This window comes from Dasypus novemcinctus, chromosome 4 (assembly GCF_030445035.2).
Source record: "Dasypus novemcinctus isolate mDasNov1 chromosome 4, mDasNov1.1.hap2, whole genome shotgun sequence".
Classification (NCBI taxonomy): domain Eukaryota; kingdom Metazoa; phylum Chordata; class Mammalia; order Cingulata; family Dasypodidae; genus Dasypus; species Dasypus novemcinctus.
Window position 1 is genome coordinate 60,038,878 of NC_080676.1, and position 18,368 is coordinate 60,057,245.

General features: G+C 42.4%; 1 protein-coding gene across 1 annotated transcript in view; it reads right to left on the bottom strand.

Moving 5' to 3' along the window:
* C4H3orf70 (chromosome 4 C3orf70 homolog) overlaps positions 1-14,718 on the bottom strand; it is a 99,325-nt gene extending 84,607 nt beyond the window's left edge. The window contains exon 1 of the mRNA XM_004473738.3: positions 14,354-14,718. Coding sequence (XP_004473795.2) covers positions 14,354-14,549 — 196 coding nt within the window. The 5' untranslated portion in view covers positions 14,550-14,718. The remainder of the gene's footprint in view (positions 1-14,353) is intronic.
* Between the last annotated feature and the right edge of the window lie 3,650 nt (positions 14,719-18,368).

Below are 18,368 nucleotides of genomic sequence, written 5' to 3' on the forward strand. Positions count from 1 at the left end.
AGCAATTACATTCCTGAGATTTATCCCAGAAAAATGAAGATTATGCTTACATATACACAAATGTTTACAGCAGCTTTATTTGTAATTGCTATTAATAAAAGCTAGAAATATACCAGATATTCTTCAATAAGTGAATAGTTAAGTGCACTGTGATACATTTACATCATATGTTGACAGTTTAATGCTGGATGGACCCCAGAAAATCATGTTCTTAATCCATTTCTGTGGGTAAACCTATTGTAAGTAGGATCTTTTGATTAGGATACTTCAATAAGGTGTGACCCACTGTGGGTCTTAATCCTCTTCCTGGAGTCCTTTATAAGAGAATCAAATTCAGATGACGCTAGAACCATGGAAGCAGGAATCTGAAGGCAAGGGAGCCCAGAGGAGGAGGAAGAGCCCAGCAGAAGCAGTATATGCCTTGCCATGTGACTGGAGTCCAGGATCACCAGCAGGTGATCTTCAGGGAGTAAGCATTGTCTGATGACACCCTGACTGGGACATTCTCACAGTCTCAGAACTGTAAACTTGCAAGCAAATAAATCCTCATTATAAAATCCAACCCATTTGTGGTATATTACATTTCAGCAGCCTAGCCAACTAAAACTACATGGAATACTACTCAAAAATAAGAATGAACAAATTATTGATATACCAACCACCTGGATGCATTTCAAGAAAACTATGCTGGCTGAAAAAAAAAAATCATAAAAGGGTGCATACTGTATGATTTCATTATATAACATTCTCAAAGTGACAAAATTATAGAAAAGGATTAGTAGTTGTCAAGGATTAAGGAGGGATGGGGGCAGAACAGAAAAGCATGTGAGTATAAAAGGGCAACACCAGGGCTCCTGGTGGTGATGGAAATTATCTTTATCTTGACTATATTAATGTCAATTTTATAGTCAGCCAAAGGGACACCGATGCAAAGTACCAGAAATCTGTTGGCTTTTATGAAGGGGATTTATTTGGGGGTAAAGCTTACAGTTTCAAGGCCATGAGATGTCCAAATCAAGGCATAAGCAGTGATGCTTTCACACCAAAGTAAGTTATTGTTGATGCTAATGTGTTGCCACGGGGTAAAGCAAGATAACCAATATCTGCAAGGTTTCAGCCTTCCCTTCTGGGCTTACCAACTCTTCCTTAGCTGCTTTATGGGCCCAGCCTCTTGGGGCTTCATGCTTAAGTGATCCTGTCTCTCCAGGCATAGGTCTTGTTCCTTAAGGCATCTGTCCTTGCAGCTCAGCTGTGGGCAAAACTGGAGTCTTTTCTCTCACGTGGCAGTAAGGCAGTTCCCTTTTTTTTCCCTGCGTCTGTGAGTCTTTCTGTATGTTTCCATTTATATGAGACCCAGCCAAGGCGCACAGACTCAACTTGAGTCACACCTCACTGACAGAGCCCAATCAAAAGCCCTTAAATGATTTTATCAAGTAATCTAATCCAAAGCCCTTAGCTCCATTTAATGCAATCAAAGGCTATCACACTCAGAGGAATAGATTAGTTTAGAAATATAATCTTTCTCTTTTTGGTATTCATAAAATAATTTCAAACTGCCACACTCCACCCTCTGAATCCCCAGAAGACAATATAATATTCCAAAAAATCTTAAATCATTCCAATAGCAATGCTAAGTACAAAATCACATCAAAATCAGTTATAGGAATACAGTTTGTCTTGGGGCAAATTTCCCCTCTGTGTGTAGACTTGTGAAACTTAGAAAACATGTTATCTGCTTCTAATGCAAAAAGGAGGAATACACATAGGATAAACATTTGCATTATCATCCAGAGAATGCAGGAGGGAAACATGTGCCACAGATCCCTGACAGTTCTGAAGACCTGAAAGGCATACTCTATTAAAATTCAAAGTCTGAGAGTCATCCTTAAAACAGTGGTTTCTTTTTCTCCTCAGGGCCTCATGGAAGTCTGCCCTTTCCTATAGCCTGCCCAAAAGTCAGACTTTCGGTTCCACTTTCTTCAAGCATCTGGGAGGCCAAACTCTCCCTGAACGATAGGCTGGAACAGCCATCCTTCAAACGCCAGGACAAACTCACCTTCTCTGCAGACATGGGTAGGGTCCCTCTCTAGGCCCAAGGAGATGCCTTAATTCCAGGCCCCAGCTTTCATGGTTTTCTTCTTAAGCCGTTTGTCCTTCAATCTCTCTCCTCTCTGTCCCTTTTAGTCCAGGCTGACAGTGGTTTCATTTATATAGAGCTCGCAAAAAGCTTGTTGGTTTAGCATGCAAGAAACAGAGGTCTGAGCCATCAGACAGAAAGACTTTCCACAAGGCCTTCCTGGATAACTGTATTTTCAATCCTGACTTACAAGTTCCAAATTTACTTAATTATTCATGGTCCAAGCCATCAGACAGAAAGCTTTCCACAAGTGCTTCCTGGATAACTGTATTTTCAATCCTCACAAGTTCCAAATTTAGTTTTTTTTTTTTTCATATGGGCCACTATCTTCTGGGGGCTTGTTTTCTGGAAGCTTGGAATTTCCAAAATCAATCTCTGGTTTCTTTGTGCCCAACATTTCAGTTCTCAGCTTATCTCTTTCCTCTTGCATTTTGCTCTAAGCTGAAAGGAGAAGCCAGACTACATTTTCCACATTTACTTTGGAAATCTCCTCAGCTAAATGTCCAAGCTCATCATTTTCCAATTCTGCCTTCTCTCAAACATCAGGAATCAATCTTGCCAAGTTCTGTACAACATCAAACAAGGATCTTTTCTCCAGTTTCCAATAATTCTTTCATCATTTCCTTCTAAGGCCTCACTGGAAATAACTTTAGGATCCATATTCCCACCAACAGTCTCTTTAAAGTCATCTAGGCCCTTTTGCATCAAGCATCTCACAATTCCTCCAGAAAATATCCCTTACCCATTTATAAAACCATCCCAGCATTTTTGGTAATTGCAGCAGCACAACCCCACTCTCCTGGTACCAATTTCTGTCTTGGTTTGTCAAAGGGTTGCCAATGCACAGTGCCAGAAAATGTGTTAGCTTTTATAAAGGGGAGGTATTTGGGGTGAAAAGTCTAAACTGAGGCACCATAAAAGGTGCTTCCTCACCAAGGTCAGCTGCCACATCTTGAAGCAAAATGGCAGGTGATTCCTGCCTGGTCTTTCCTTCACCTCTGGCCTTTCTCAGTCTCAGTTGCTCCATTTCTTCCAGATTTTAGCTGCAAGCTAGCATAGGGTTTGTCTCTTAGGGCTTCCTGTATCAGTCTTGGCTGTTCCACTTTCTTCCCAATTTCAGCTGTAAGCTATCAAGCAAATGGCTCATCTCTCCCTGAAGCATCAGCTGTTTGAGCCTTCTCCTTTCTGTCACACAGCAGGATAAAAAATGATACAGTTCTCTCTTCCTGTGCCTGTCATTCCATGTGAGTCCATTTATATAAGACCTAGCCAGGGGGCAGAGACTCAGCTTGAGCCATGCTCCACTGATGTAGCCCAATCAAAAGCCATAAAGTGATTTTTATCTAGTAATCTAATCAAAGGCCCCTCCACTGAGTTTAATACAATCAAAGGATATCACATCCAGAGGAACAGATTAGTTTATAAACATAATCTTTCTCTTTTGGAGAGTCCTAAAATAATCTCAGACTGCCACAGTCAAATCCTGGTTGTGATATTTTCTATAGTTTTATAGGCTATTACCACTGGGGAACTGAGTAAAGGGCACATAGGATCTTTCTGTATTATTTCTTGTAACTGCATGTGATTCTACAATTATCTCGAAATAAAAATTTTAATTAAAAAAGATGGTAAAAGTAAACCTGATAAAATGAAAAAAACAAAACAAAAATGAATAAACCCAAAAATGGATTTGATACAGAGGTAAACAAACCTAACTGAATTATCAATATTTATAAAATAACCACACACAGAAAATTAATTCAAGAAGCTTTCGAACACAGTCTCTGACACTTCATTCATCTCTTTGTTGCTGGTAGTAGAACTGATGTTATAATTCCTAAACTATCTTGGACATTGCAAAAAGAGAAAATAAGTAAATATTCTGAAGTTATTAGGAAGCAGGGTTTTTACTAACAGAGAAAATAGAGGTGCAACTACAGAATGTGGTAAGATGAAGAAGATTCTTTGTTACTGTATTAGTCAGCCAAAGGGGTGCTGATGCAAAATACCAGAAATTGGTTGTTTTTTGAAGAGGGTATTTATTTCAGTAGGAGCTTACAGATACCAGGCCATAAGGCATAAGTTACTTCCCTCACCAAAGTCTACTTTCACATGTTAAAGCAAGATGGCTGTGAGGGTTCACACTTCCTGGATTCCTCTGGGCTCAACTCCTCTGTTTCCTCCACAAGGTCAGCTGTAGACTATGAGGCTCTCTAGGCTTTGCCTCTCCACAAGCTGTAGACTATCAGGTAAATGGCTCAATCTATATCCCTGGGGTTTCTGCCTTGTCTAAGGAGCCATCTCTATTCCTCTGCGTTCTTCTCCTCGTTCAGGTTCTCTCCTCCCGGGGCTTGCTTCTCTTTTCTCTGCATACTGACTTCTGGGGCTCCAGCTTAAGACTCCAGCATCAAAACTCCAACATGAGAAACCCTCAACTCTGTCCTTTGCCATGCCTTTTATCTATGAGTCCTCACCCACCAAGGGGCGGGGACTCAATGCCCTAATGACATGGCCCAATCAAAACCATAATCATAACTCAGTCATGCCCAGGTACAGACCAGATTACAAACATAATCCAATATCTATTTTTGGAATTTATAACCATATCAAACTGCTACAGTTACTATATATAAATTGGAAGTATTTGTATGAAGTTTATTATTTTATGGTAATGCCTATATTTGCATGCATCTATTTCCTAGATCTGTCTACTGAAAGGGCATAAATCCAATAACATCCCAGTGTAAATAAGCATACCTAAAGCCCAGATAATGATTTCTATACCATTTCTCACAGAAAGGAACGTGGGCTACTTAGAAGAATAGCTGATTTCTGGTCCGGGGCAGAGAAATTACGAGGTAAGTCTGGAACATCCTGTTGTACACGAAAGCAGGGAAATACTCAAAAAATGATAGGGTTATGTCAAAAGGACACAGGAACCAGCTTGAAGGGGCTGGCATGGCAAGCTGACACAACATGATGCAACAAGAGACACAAGAAGAAAAACATGATGATAAGAGACACAACAAAGCAGGGAGTGGAGTTGGCTCAAGCAATTAGGTGCCTCCCTCCCACACCAGAGGTCCCAGGTTTGGCTCCCAGTGCCTCCTAAAGAAACAAGAAAGACAAACAGATACAGCAAGTGCAAAACATCAAGGGGGTGGTGAGAAATAAATAAGTCTTTTTTTTTTAATGAGATACAGAGGAAAAATATGTCTATATTACACCAAAACATCCCATCTTAAATCAACATATAAACACTAGGGAGATTAAAGAATTTGTTCTGAATAGACTGTTTTTGGGGCATTGTGCAGACACAGCTGGAGGGGTATATTCCATGTTGTTGGCACGCTACATTTTTGACATTATCCTTAGAGACTACTGTCAACATCAGAAAATTCAAGAACAGACCAACAATAAGAACAAGAGCAAAACAAACTGAAATGCTGTGAGTTAGAATAAAGTAACTTGCAAAGATTACAATTAAGTCACTTTGTCCAGCATTCTGTCAACCAGGTCTCCTCCATTAACTGGTACTTTTGCCATTTGTCTGTGCAAAATCTCTATTCCAAGTGATGATCAAGATAAACCACTGGATCCTGACATAACTTCTAAATCATCAGGGTAAAGTATGTTCAGCTTAACTTTAACATAGCCTAAGTTTTGTAATATTCTAATGCTTTGAAATTTGGTAACCCATGTTCCACATATACAACAGTTCTCTATTAATCAGCATATCTGATTAACCAGAACTATCCACTACTTCATTGATGGCAAACAGGCTGCAGTAAAAGAGTGATGATGGAGCACAAAGGAAGATTTCATGGTAAAGACAATTATCACATAGCAACTATTACAAAATAGAACTTTCAAAGCTGAAGGCAATAAAAAACTAAATTTCTTCTTCAAAATGTATAATTTAATTATCTTTGTTGTTTTCCTTATTATGTTCCAAACGCAGTTTTATAGATCACAACCACTCTGAAAACATTCATATTGCATATAATTTTCCTTCTAAAATCAGAAACCATTCTAATTTTACTTAATTTCTGCTTGCTAAAAAAAAAGAATTTTAAAATGGCTAAATCATCCTCACTTATACCTTGAACAGAACCAAGAAACCTACAGACCTGGTTGCCACCTGGTTTGTAAGATTCTGATGGACATAAACCATATGCAATCAGAACTATTAAGTGTGACCTTCCACAAGTTTCCTAATTTAAAAAAGGAAAATAATAACAGTGCCTATCTCACAAGGTAATCATAAGATTTAAAATTTGCAAAAACAGTAGACCTGTGCCTGCACATAAGCATTACATGTATTGTTGTTGTTGAAGTTGATATGTGTGCCCACGGTTAAAGCACCAGTTAGATGGAAAGAAGCTTATCACTGTTCTTTACCTTTGGAAAAGCTTTGAGGCAACCCACTCAGAACGTGATCTCACACTTGTCCTCCTAACATCTGTATCCTCTTCCTTTAACCACCAGACATGGTTAGGACTCTCATTCTTAGAAAAAAAGATTCAATTGAGTTTTCCATCCAATCCAACTAACACTATTTTTTTATTATTAGTTTTCACTGTCAAACTTATCGAATAAATTTTCTGTGACTACTGTCACTGATATGATTAAAATAGCCCTTAGGAAAACCAGCTGGCATTACCCTGAGGAAGTTAGAACTTGATTTTGTGGCTTTCTCTAGATTTATATTGAAGCACAGAAAGAAAAAAACAAATAGAGTAAAACAAAAACCTCAGTGTTAATTTACTAACTAATCTTGAGACATGTATTTGCCCTCAAGTCCTGATTTCTCTCCCTAGAGGAAATTTATAAATAGGAGCCAAATTATAGCCAAATATTTGCTGGGATAGTCTAGCCATAGAGATTAGATACTCAAGCCTCGAGGCAGCATACCACCTTCTCTGAACAGTCCTGAAAAAACACTTCCAAATTCTACCTCTCCAACTCCCACTTTTCTATTATTTCCAAGCTGTCCATCCATTTTCTGCTGTGACAGGCTTTCTTTAGATATGCTAATATCATCTATTAGACTACATCAAGTCCCACTCTTCCTGCTTTCAACCTGAAAGAGAAAGCCATCTTTTAAGATGTCTTCTGCAGAAAACTGAGCTCATTTATTATGTGATTTTATTAAGCCAATTCTGACTTCTGCCGGTGGCACCTACATTATACCATGTACATTCACACACCCCCACCCCCCACCCCCCCTCACCTTCTAATCACTTTCTCTTCCTTAACCCTTAACTCATATTTCATTTCCCACCACATTCAGTGACTTCCTTACAGTTGTTATTCTTCTGGATGATCACTATTGCAAATGATCCAATTTGCCACCCATTTCTTAAAAACTTTCCCCAAAAAATGGATTTAATGGAACTGAGCTCTGTTGGTTTTTTTTTTAAGATTTATTTTTTAATTTATTTCTCTCCCGTCCCCCCTCCCCCCCCCCGCCCCGCCCCACATTGTCTGTTCTCTGTGTCTATTTGCTGCGTCGTCTTCTTTGTCCGCTTCTGTTGTTGTCAGCAGCACGGGAATCTGTGTTTCTTTTCGTTGCGTCATCTTGATGTGTCAGCTCTCTGTGTGCGCAGCACCATTCTTGGGCAGACTGCACTTTCTTTCGCGCTGGGCAGCTCTCCTTATGGGGCGCACTCCTTGTGCATGGGGCTCCCCTATGAAGGGGACACCTCTGCGTGGCAGGGCACTCCTTGCACACATCAGCACTGCGCATGGGCCAGCTCCACACGGGTCAAGGAGGCCCAGGGTTTGAACCACGGACCTCCCATGTGGTAGACAAACGCCCTAACCACTGGGCCAAGTCCGCCGCCTGTAGGTTTTGCGCCTTACTTTTAAATCGCTCTATAGTAAGTACCTATAGTGGTTAAAGGCCCAGGTCCTGGAATCAGAAAGACCTGGATTCAAACCCTTGCTCTACTCCTCACTAACTGTTTGTCCATGAGTAAATTACTTAATTTCTCTAAAACTTTCCCCATCTGAAAAACGGACATGATGGCATAATTGTCTATTAAATACTTGGCATAATAAGCTTACACTGGCACAAAATAGTCACTCAATAAATATTACTTCATCTCTTTGTCCCAAGGCTCAGCTCTGGGGCTTTGCTCTTCTCTGTCTATATTCACTACCTTGAATAATTCACTTTGGCCAATATTACAATAATTTTATTTCCAAAGTTACTGTTGCAGGACAAACCTTTTACCTTCTTCTTCAGTAATGAAGAAAATTACTATTTATATATTTTACCAATATCTAAGAATTAATTACCTGCTGAAAACCTGTTTCATCTTCTTATTCTATCTGTGAAATACTCATTTCCCTTGGCTTCTGTAATATCATTCTTTCCACATTTTTCTCCTCTGGGCATCTCTTCTAATACCCCTCTGCCAGCTTATTCTCCTGTGCCCAGATTCTAAATGTTGGTGTTCTAAAGAAAAGCCTAAGGGTTTTCTCCTGTTCTCTTACGATAGTCCCTCTCTTGGCCGTCTCACCCTTCACATGGCTACAACAGCAATCTATAAAAAAGTCAACGACTTCCATATTACCTCTAACCCAGACCTTGCCTCCATTACAACCTATGTGATGACAAAAGTAGCTTACACTCAACAGATCCAAAAATGAATTCACGACCTTCCTCCAAAGCTACCCTATCCTAGCAGTTTGTTGACGCTGTTAGTGGCTAGCACCACCATCCATCCAAGTTGCATTAGCAGAATTCTAGAAGACTAGAAAGTATATGTGAAAACATTCCTCTTCCTCGCTCTCCAAGTATAATCAATCCTAAAGATTTCATCTCCAAGTATCTCTCAAATCCATCCACCTGTAACAGCCTGGTCCGCACTGCCAACATCTCTCTCCCAGACCACAGCGATAGCTTCTAACTCGGCTCCCCAAATCCATTCTTTCCCAACTACAACTGGACCATTTAACTGTCTGACTTTACACCTTTCCGAGGGCTTCAAATGGCTCTGGCCCCCTGCCTGCCTTAAGCACTGTCATACAGCCCCTCACTCTCTCCACTCAAGCCATGTCACTCATCTTGCATTCCTCAGTTTATCCCACTCCCAACTGTCTCAGGTACTCTTTCCATTGCCTTCCTTCTGCCAAGAATGTTCTTCCCTCCTTACTATCCTTTTCCGTCCTTTGCCTACTTAATCCATCTGCATCTCTAGGATCAAACATCATTTCCTTGGGGAAGCCTGACTGGATCATATCCCCCTGTGATATACTTCTATAGCAAACACCCTGAGCTTTTCTTTCATAGCATTTATCACAGTTTATAACTATATGCTGGCATGCTTAGACTGTGTGACCCCCTTCTAGACTGTCAATTCCATGACAACAAAGCCTGTCCCTGTTTTGCTCACCATTGTATTCCCAGTGCCTATATGGGGGACTGCCACTTATTTGGCACTTAATATGTGTCTAATGAACAAATCACCTTTTTTTGGCCTTCCCTCTCAATTGCTCCTTAATACGTTTTAGATACACATACTATCTTCCAATGTGGTGAACACTGCCTTAGGCTCAGCCCTCCTCAACACATGCCTGGACTACAGTATTAGCCCGATAATTGTTCTCCTACCCTGCTCTATTCCATTTCCATTAAATGGACCTTGCTGTATGAATTTCAATCTTTTTTTACACTAATATCAAAATAATCACCCTTGCTGATTTCACTTCCCAATTGCCCATCTTTTCAATATAATGCTAATGGCTCTATCAACTGAAACTCGAGACTTCACCTTTCCTGTTCATCCCTCCCTGCTATCTCAACAATCTATTTTATTATTCCTTCTACATAGTCTATCTACACCACTCATAAAAATCTACTTTACAATATCTGCATGATTTATTTTTTCCTAACCCACTTCCCTTCCCAAGTTATGTTTTTTTCCTTTCTTTCTCAAAATTCCTCTTTTAAACCTTCACTAATTAATCTAAGCCAATGTTATTATTGCTGCTTACTGGGGAAAAAAACGTACAGATTCCAGGGCTTAGTTTATTTAGCCAATAATCTTTTGACAGTGACATCAGAACACATTACAGTTTCCCTGACAGTCCTAAAAAATCTGCCATTATGCAAATATAATAATTTCCTTTAATAACTCATCAAGTTTTACATCTATGAAATGTACATGCTTTATTTGTCTTTTATATACTTTTCAGGTTTTTATATTTCATAAGGTCATGAATTCCATAAGCTTACCATCAACCATTTAAAGCTGAACTTCCTTAATTTGTTCTGAATTTACCTCTTTCAAGCATCAAGGTAGTCCTTCTATTTTAGCATTTTCAGATTTGGTGAACAAAATTGATAGTTTCCTCATCCATATCACTTACAATTTTAAAGGAATACAATATGGCATGGGCCATGCCCTTAGAAATTGCTTAAAGGGCAAGGTCCAGCTGCATTCAGATTTGTATTCCTAGTTTCCATAACTAGTTTCCATAATATCTCATGGAGAGAAAGTGCTCAACACGCACTCAACAGAAGTGAAGGGTTGCTCCTTAGTTCTGATATTGTAATCTTCATGAACACCAAAAGAAAGCAGAACTTCTCGAATATGTTAAGTCTGCTTTTTTCCACGAAAAATGGTTTCTGGCCTGAAAATGATAGAAAGAACTGATCTCCAATGTAGGTGCAGAGTATCTTGCTGCTATATATGAATTCAAGTTCCTCATGAATGAGATCGCTAAATTGCTGCCAGTGGAGGAAGGAAGACCCAGAGGATTGCCAAAGACTGGAAAAGAGCAAATAAATGTAGGTCTGATTCTTAAAAGACAGAAAGAACTGCCAACAACAGCACACTATATTTGACATCAATCTTTTCTAAATTCAAATTATTTTTAAATATAGCTTCTAATCACTTAGAAAATGGTAAGCCTTTGTGGAAGCTACCTGATTTTACTAAAAGTCAGTTATGCAAAACTAATCTAATTTTTTTTCTTTTTAAAAGAAAAAGTGTGTTTAGATCATAGAAGAAGCAGCAATAGAAAGAATGTGTCAAGGAGATTTCAAGAAGGTATTTGACCAGGTTCTCATTATACCCATATTGACAAGATAACTGTAAGATGGATAACAGCACACTTAGGCAACTAGATAATTGTTTGAACAACCATAACTAACAAGTGCTAATTAATAAATTGTTGTCAACCTGAAGGGCAGTTCTACTGGCAAGCTTCAGGGCTCAATCTATGGCTTTCTCCTGTTCAACAATCTTTTCAATAACTTGAATGAAGATGTGGATGGTAACTGTACAACTGTTGGCATCCAATATATGGGTGACATCAACATGGGGGGAATAGCTAATATATATTTTAAAAGAGTCAAGATACAAAAAGAGGGAAACGGACTTGGCCCAGTGGTTAGGGCGTCCGTCTACCACATGGGAGGTCCGCGGCTCAAACCTTGGGCCTCCTTGACCCGTGTGGAGCTGGCCATGCGCAGTGCTGATGCGCGCAAGGAGTGCCCTGCCACGCAGGGGTGTCCCCCGCGTAGGGGAGCCCCACGCGCAAGGAGTGCACCCATAAGGAGAGCCGCCCAGCGTGAAAGAAAGTGCAGCCTGCCCAGGAATTGCGCCACCCACGCTTCCCGTGCAGCTAATGACAACAGAAGCGGACAAGGGAAACGGACTTTGGCCCAGTGGTTAGGGCGTCCGTCTACCACATGGGAGGCCCGCAGTTCAAGCCCCGGGCCTCCTTGACCCGTGTGGAGCAGTGCTGATGCGCGCAAGGAGTGCCGTGCCACACAGGGGTGTCCCCCGCGTAGGGGAGCCCCACGCGCAAGGAGTGCACCCATAAGGAGAGCCGCCCAGCGCGAAGGAGGGAGCAGCCTGCCGAGGAATGGCGCCACCCACACCTCCCTGGCGCCACCCACACCTCCCGTGCTGCTGACAACAGAAAGCGGACAAAGAAACAAGACGCAGCAAATAGACACAGAGAACGGACAACCGGGGGAGGGGGGGGAATTGAATAAATAAATAAATCTTAAAAAAAAAAAAAAAAAGATACAAAAAGACAAAGTTAAGCCAGAAAAAATGCTAATGAAATTAAATTTAATAGGGAAAATAACTAAGAGTTCAGTAACCTGTACCCAAAAAGATAGGCAAGCTGTGGCTTAGCTGCCACATGTGTAAAAAAAAAAAAAAAAAAAACTTAATGATTTTAGTTGACAGCACACTAATCTGACAAGAAGTTCAGTATAATGATATGTGGATATCAGAAAAGCCAATGTGATGCCAGCTGCAACAGCAGTAGTATCTCAACCATGGGAAGTAGCAGTCCTGCTTAACTTTATACTGATCAAACACAACCAGGGTATTGTGTACCTCCTAGGGGTCACAGTCTTCAAAGGATTATAACCAAATTGGCACATGTTCACAACAGAACTACCAGGCTCCTTAGGAGCCTTGATAGTATTCCATAAAAGGAAAGGTAGAAGAGAACAGAGATATTTAAAGGGAACAAAATGATGCCTTGGGAGGAACATGATGGCTATCTTCAGTCAGCCATTTAACAAACACGAATTTCAAACCTATGGTGGACCAGACATTCCGAAAGTGACTGGCTGGGAATACAGAGAGAACAGTCCATGTCCACAAGAAATGTATATCTGAAGAGTTGAAACAGCCATGGTCTAAGAAGGAATTAGATCATCCTATGTAATGCCATAAGGGAGAAAGAGGACCGGTGTAAAAAAGTTAGAAGTAATTGATTTCAGCTTCCATATAAAGAAGATTATTTTAAAAGTCAAACCTGTCTCATAGTGGAAAAACCTACCAGAGAAGAGTGCAAGGTTCCCATCTGCAGTGGAATAATTAGAGAAACTGCTGAAATCAGGCAGGCACTGCCAGACCATCTTTAATGTCCTCCACATTCTATGCTCTGATTCTATTCATCCCCAGGAAATGGACTCACACCAGATACATCCTACCTATGCATGTCAGCATCTCAGACTCCCTACAACTGCTACTTTCAACTTTGTATCCTGCCCTCCACTTAAGCAATGCTTCCTAACTGGAATGGATTTGAGAGCAATAGGAAGAAACCAATCCATCAGCAGCTGGAACACAAAAACATCAATACTGTTCCATGTGCCTTGAATTTGTAAAGAAAATGTAAAAATCTCTATCATTTAATTCGTAGATTCAATTTAAAAACATTCAGTTATGTTCAATAAATATAAAAAAGGATTCTTTATGTACTGAATCTCTGGTTGGGAGCCATTTTTTTTCTAACCAACAAGGGGGAAAACCACTGGGAGAATTTGTGTCCTAAAGAAGCACTTCAAAAATCTATTATAAAACTATGTGGAAACTATGTTTAGAATATATTTATTTCTGAAAGAAATGACTCATAGGATATGACAGGCCAGATTCCACAATTTGAACTAATCAAATTGTGGAATTCGGATTAAATGGCTACTTAAGTTTAATCCATTTAAAAAACCACAGGCATGAATACATAGAAGAGACTTAGACAATTTAGTTCTGGCTTTTATAAATTGTTTGTAAGATTAAGTTTACCTTTCCTTTATTTTATTTTGTAATTTTAAAACATTCTCACATATTGGTTGTATATGCTGCAACTGGGTATTTAAGGAATTTGCCCTCCCAAACTGTTAACATTAACTTGTTGGAAGCAGCCCATCATACTTCAGCGCTTTCGCAATTTGGAGACAATTCATGGGCCACAATTTGATTTCCAAGGGTTCTTTTCTTTGAAATAGCAGCTCAGAAAGGCAAAACTGAGAAAGAAAAAGAATGTTTTAACCATCAATCCTGAAAGAAGGCTTCCCTTCCGGTTATCAACTCTGACGGCTTTCTACCATTTCTCAACACTGGCGTCTGGGATAAAAAAGAAAAGAAAAAGGAAAAAAAGGAAAAAATAGGTTCCCGTTTCCTTGGGAAGGAGATCCCCTTCTGTAGACGCGGCTAAAGCTAGGCTCCCCAAGGGATTTCATTTCGTTGCTAAGGCAGCGCTAACCCGAGTCGTGGGGCGCGGGGGCTGCTCCCGCCGGCCCCGAGCTCAGGGCCGCCCAAGCCAGCGGCAGAGCAGCCGCCGCCGAGCCCGGAGCCCCCAGCAGCGGTGTCCCAGCGGTGTCCCAGCGGCGACGCGGACCGCCCGCGGGCGAGCCCAAATTCGCGGCAGAAGGCGGGGAGACGCGGCTCTACTTACAGTGACACCATCCTAGGTGACAGCACCAGTGCAGCTTGAAGCACTTGCCATGGCTGTGCGTGGCACAGATGGACAGCCCATCGCACGGCTGGAAGTCGGGTCTGCGGGCAGCGCAACTCCGCGCCAGGGCCTGAGCCTCGTCCACTTTCTCGCTCTTCCAACCCCTCTCGGGCGCCGGAGCCGCCGCCGCACTCATTTCCTCTCCTTCCGCGCGGAGCCGAGACCAGGAGCCCGGGAGAAGCGGCGTCTGGGCAGGCAGGAAGCCGAGCCTGCTGCAGACGCGGGAGGGCGCGGCGCGGGCCGGGAGTCACGCCAGCGCGCGGCGGCTGGAGCGCGGCGGTCCCAGGCTCGCGGAGGAGCCGCCCCGGGCGCAGCGACCGGGGGCTGGGCCTGCCGCCGCCTCCCCGCGCGGCCTCCCTCCCTCCGTCGCGGCGCGCGCCGCGCCCCTCGCGCGCACACGCAGCGCGCGCCAGCCGGCCCGGACGCCGCGCGTCCCTCGGCCAACCCCGCGGCTCTGCAGACTTCCTGCCCGGGAGCGCCGTGGTCGGTGGCTCCCAGCGTCACAGCCAGCCTCTCCCAAACCCCTCACGCGATCCTCAGAGCGGAACCCGACGGAAGGCCATCACGCTCAGATACACGCCTCGGCGGCTCGGTGTTCACCCGGCACACCAGCTCGCAAGCACACTTCCCATGCACACTTCCCTCCGCGCTGGGTCGTCTGGAGAACTGAAACACGCGTCCACACTCTCCGCGGAGAGCTGTGCACGCGAGTACACGCCCACTCGAGCCTCCCCGTGGGCTGGTCCCTGCGTTTCTCTGAGCGAGGTTTCCTCTCCCAACACGCATCTCACACTTCCCTCGTACACGCATCTCACACTTCCCTCGTACACGCATCTCAGGAGTCTGGGCCCAAGACCCCTCACCCACGCGCACTCTCTCCCAGGCCTGCCTACTTCTCCCGACGCGGCCACTCGGGCCAATTTCAGCGCAAGCACTGCGGGGCGGGACACGCCTCTCCCCAAAACCCAGTCCGGCGCCTGCCTGCAACTGTCATCCCCTATTTCCAATCCCCCACCCCCCAGTATTACCTGGCCCATGAGTGGGGAGAGCAACCAAGCTGGGCTCCGGGGTGTGTGTGTGTGAGAGAGATGCACAGCACTGGTGTGTGGAGTGTGTGGGTGTATATGATTATGTGTAGTGTATGGTATGTATGCGTAGTTTGGTATATGTGAGGTGTGTATGTTAAAAATGTGTGTGTGGTGTTCTCGGTGCATGGTTGTTGAATGTGTATGTGGTGTGGGCATGTATGACTAATGTGGAGTGTGGGTAGTGTGTATGTGCGTGTAGTTGAGCATATGTAGTGTATACGCTGTTCATATGGGTATGTGTGTGTACATAGTGTGTGGCTGGGTATGATTGTTTTGTGCAGTGTGTACATAGTGTGTAGCCATGCAGTGTGTGTGACCAGTACGTGTGTGTGGTGTGTGTGGGTGTAATTGGGTGGGTGTGGGACACGAGTGGGACTCTGTGTGTGCTTTTGTGTGTTAATGCCTGCCTTGGCCAGCGGGTGTGACTGGCATGGCTGGTGGCTATGGCTCCCCCACACAGGCAGCTTGCCCTCCCTCCTGGGACAAGTTGCTTCAAATAGATTTTCCATGCCAGGCTTGCTGCTACCTACCCCAGGCTGGATTCAGTGAGGAGAAAACAAACCATTTGCTCCCAGGGAGCACAGTTGGGAATTAGTGTTTCCCTGCAACAAGGCCAGAACCCAGCCTTGAACACAGAAAAGGGGGGAACCCCCCTCTCGTTATTTGCCAAACGTTTTTTAGAATAGAGGAAAATGCCTGTAATTACCAAGGTTCAGGGAACAACAAAGCCCTCTCAGCACAAACGCTGTACAACATATTTCTCCATTACTTTATTCCTTTCCTGCTTTACCCTGACAGGAGACTCATCATGGTTTTGAAATAACCAAATTCATCTTCACTGAAAATCCTTGCTGTCGTAAACAATCTTTCATAATTTCCCCTTTTATTTAACCTTGGCTTGAGAAGAGAAATGTAATTTGCATATATCTGACTCTAGTGAAATCTTTATTTATTAAGGGTTGAGGAGAGACTCAATTTGGTGATCAAGGTTTTCAAGAAAAGCCTGAATCAGAATCACTAAATATGGTTTCCCCAAATAACCTAACATTTTACAGTGTAAACGTGAAGCATCTTCTCTTCAGCTTCAGCCCCAACACTCCCCCCCCCCAAAAAAAATCCTAAGAAAGTACATCCCTGACTCATAAAATCTATCCATCCCTGCTGTTAATTTCACACTCTGTCCTACCTCAGCATAACATGGATAAAGGGAATAGAAAACTTAATTTAAAAAATCCGTAATCCATTATTGCTGCAGTAAGCCAACCAAGAATTTTTCTAACAAAGGGGGATTCCCAACTGTCCCATTCTCTTTTTCTCCTTCTCCAACCCATAAAATCACTCTAATATTGTCCATATCATAGAAGGCCTTATAACAGAATCCTTCCTGTATTTCAGGAACTCTTTCTTGAACAGGATCCTTCTACAGGCTTTTACTCTAGATAAACCATGTTATAAGATTCTATTCTATAGGAAACATACCATCTCAGCTAGTTAAAAAAAAAAACGAGCATGAGAAATAATGCAATACAGCACCTTAGCCAGGAGGCAAGGTAAATTCCCTAAACGCACTACCTTATGTTAGCTACATGATTTGGAGCTCAGAAACCTTTACATTATCTAGAATATAAAAGTCATTCCATCCCCTTGCCCAAAAATGTTAATAACCTCTGTGGTCTGGAATGGAACAGGAGGAGATAAATGTGTGTGACCTCTCAAACATATATACACACAGCCTTCAGAATTTGTTGCCAGGATACAATTTTTAAAGTAGTTTATTATGAAAAATTTCAAACACATATAAAAATTGATTAGGGTAATGAATCCCCATATCCCCATCACCTGGTTTCAATCATCAATCCATTTAGAAAATCTTGTTTCATCTGTACCCCACCACTCCTGTTTTCCATCTCTCTCTGCCACCCCCTACCCCTACCTGGCCACTGGATTATTTTGAAGCAAATCATTTAATTTCATCCCTTAAATATCTCTAAAGGAAATGTTTTAAAAATTATAGCCCACAATACCATTATCACATAATAGGGTATAATTTGATAATAAACATGAATGTGTCCTATACCTGTTAACCACCTCTCTAAATCCCCTTTAAAAACAGCAATACCTCTGCCCTGGAACTTTGACCTTTACCCCAACCGTCTCCCATGCCACGCAAGTGCCACTTCCTCAAAGCCTTCTCTGACCAACCCAGACTATGTCATATCCTCTCTTTTATATACATTCTCCCTTTGTGTTACTTATACCAACTTTAAACAAATGATTAAAGAATTATTAAATTAATATCTTTCCCAACACGCCCATTCTTTTCCCCAAAATGCTAAGCTTCTTTAGGGAGGAACATGGTCTCTATCTTGTTCACCATCTCATTCCCAGTTCTTAGAACAGAGAATAAATATTTGCTGGGGTGAAAATTTTCCCTTTTCAGATTCCAAGAGGCTGGAAAAAGTCCATCTGTGGTCAATTGTTTGCTAATATGAATGAATAAGTCCTATAATTCCTTTTCCCATTACCACATCCTTAGATAGATGGTTCCAGCACTGACTCTGGGCTTAGCTCTACGTATTAGTTTTCTATAACTGTAACAAATTACTCCTTTACTCAGCAGCTTAAAACAAGACAGTTTGTGTGGGTCAGGAATTTGGCATGGCTTAGCTGGGTCATTTGCTTCAAGGTCTCTCACAAGTTTGCAATGTAGGTGTAGGCCAGGGCAGCAGTCTCATCTGAAAACTCAGCTGGGGAAGGATCTACTTACAAACTCATTCTCTGGTTGTTGGCAGGACTCAGTTCTTCAAGGAAATATGGGACTGACGGCCTCAGTTCCTCACTGGTTGTTGACTAGGGGCTGCCCTCAG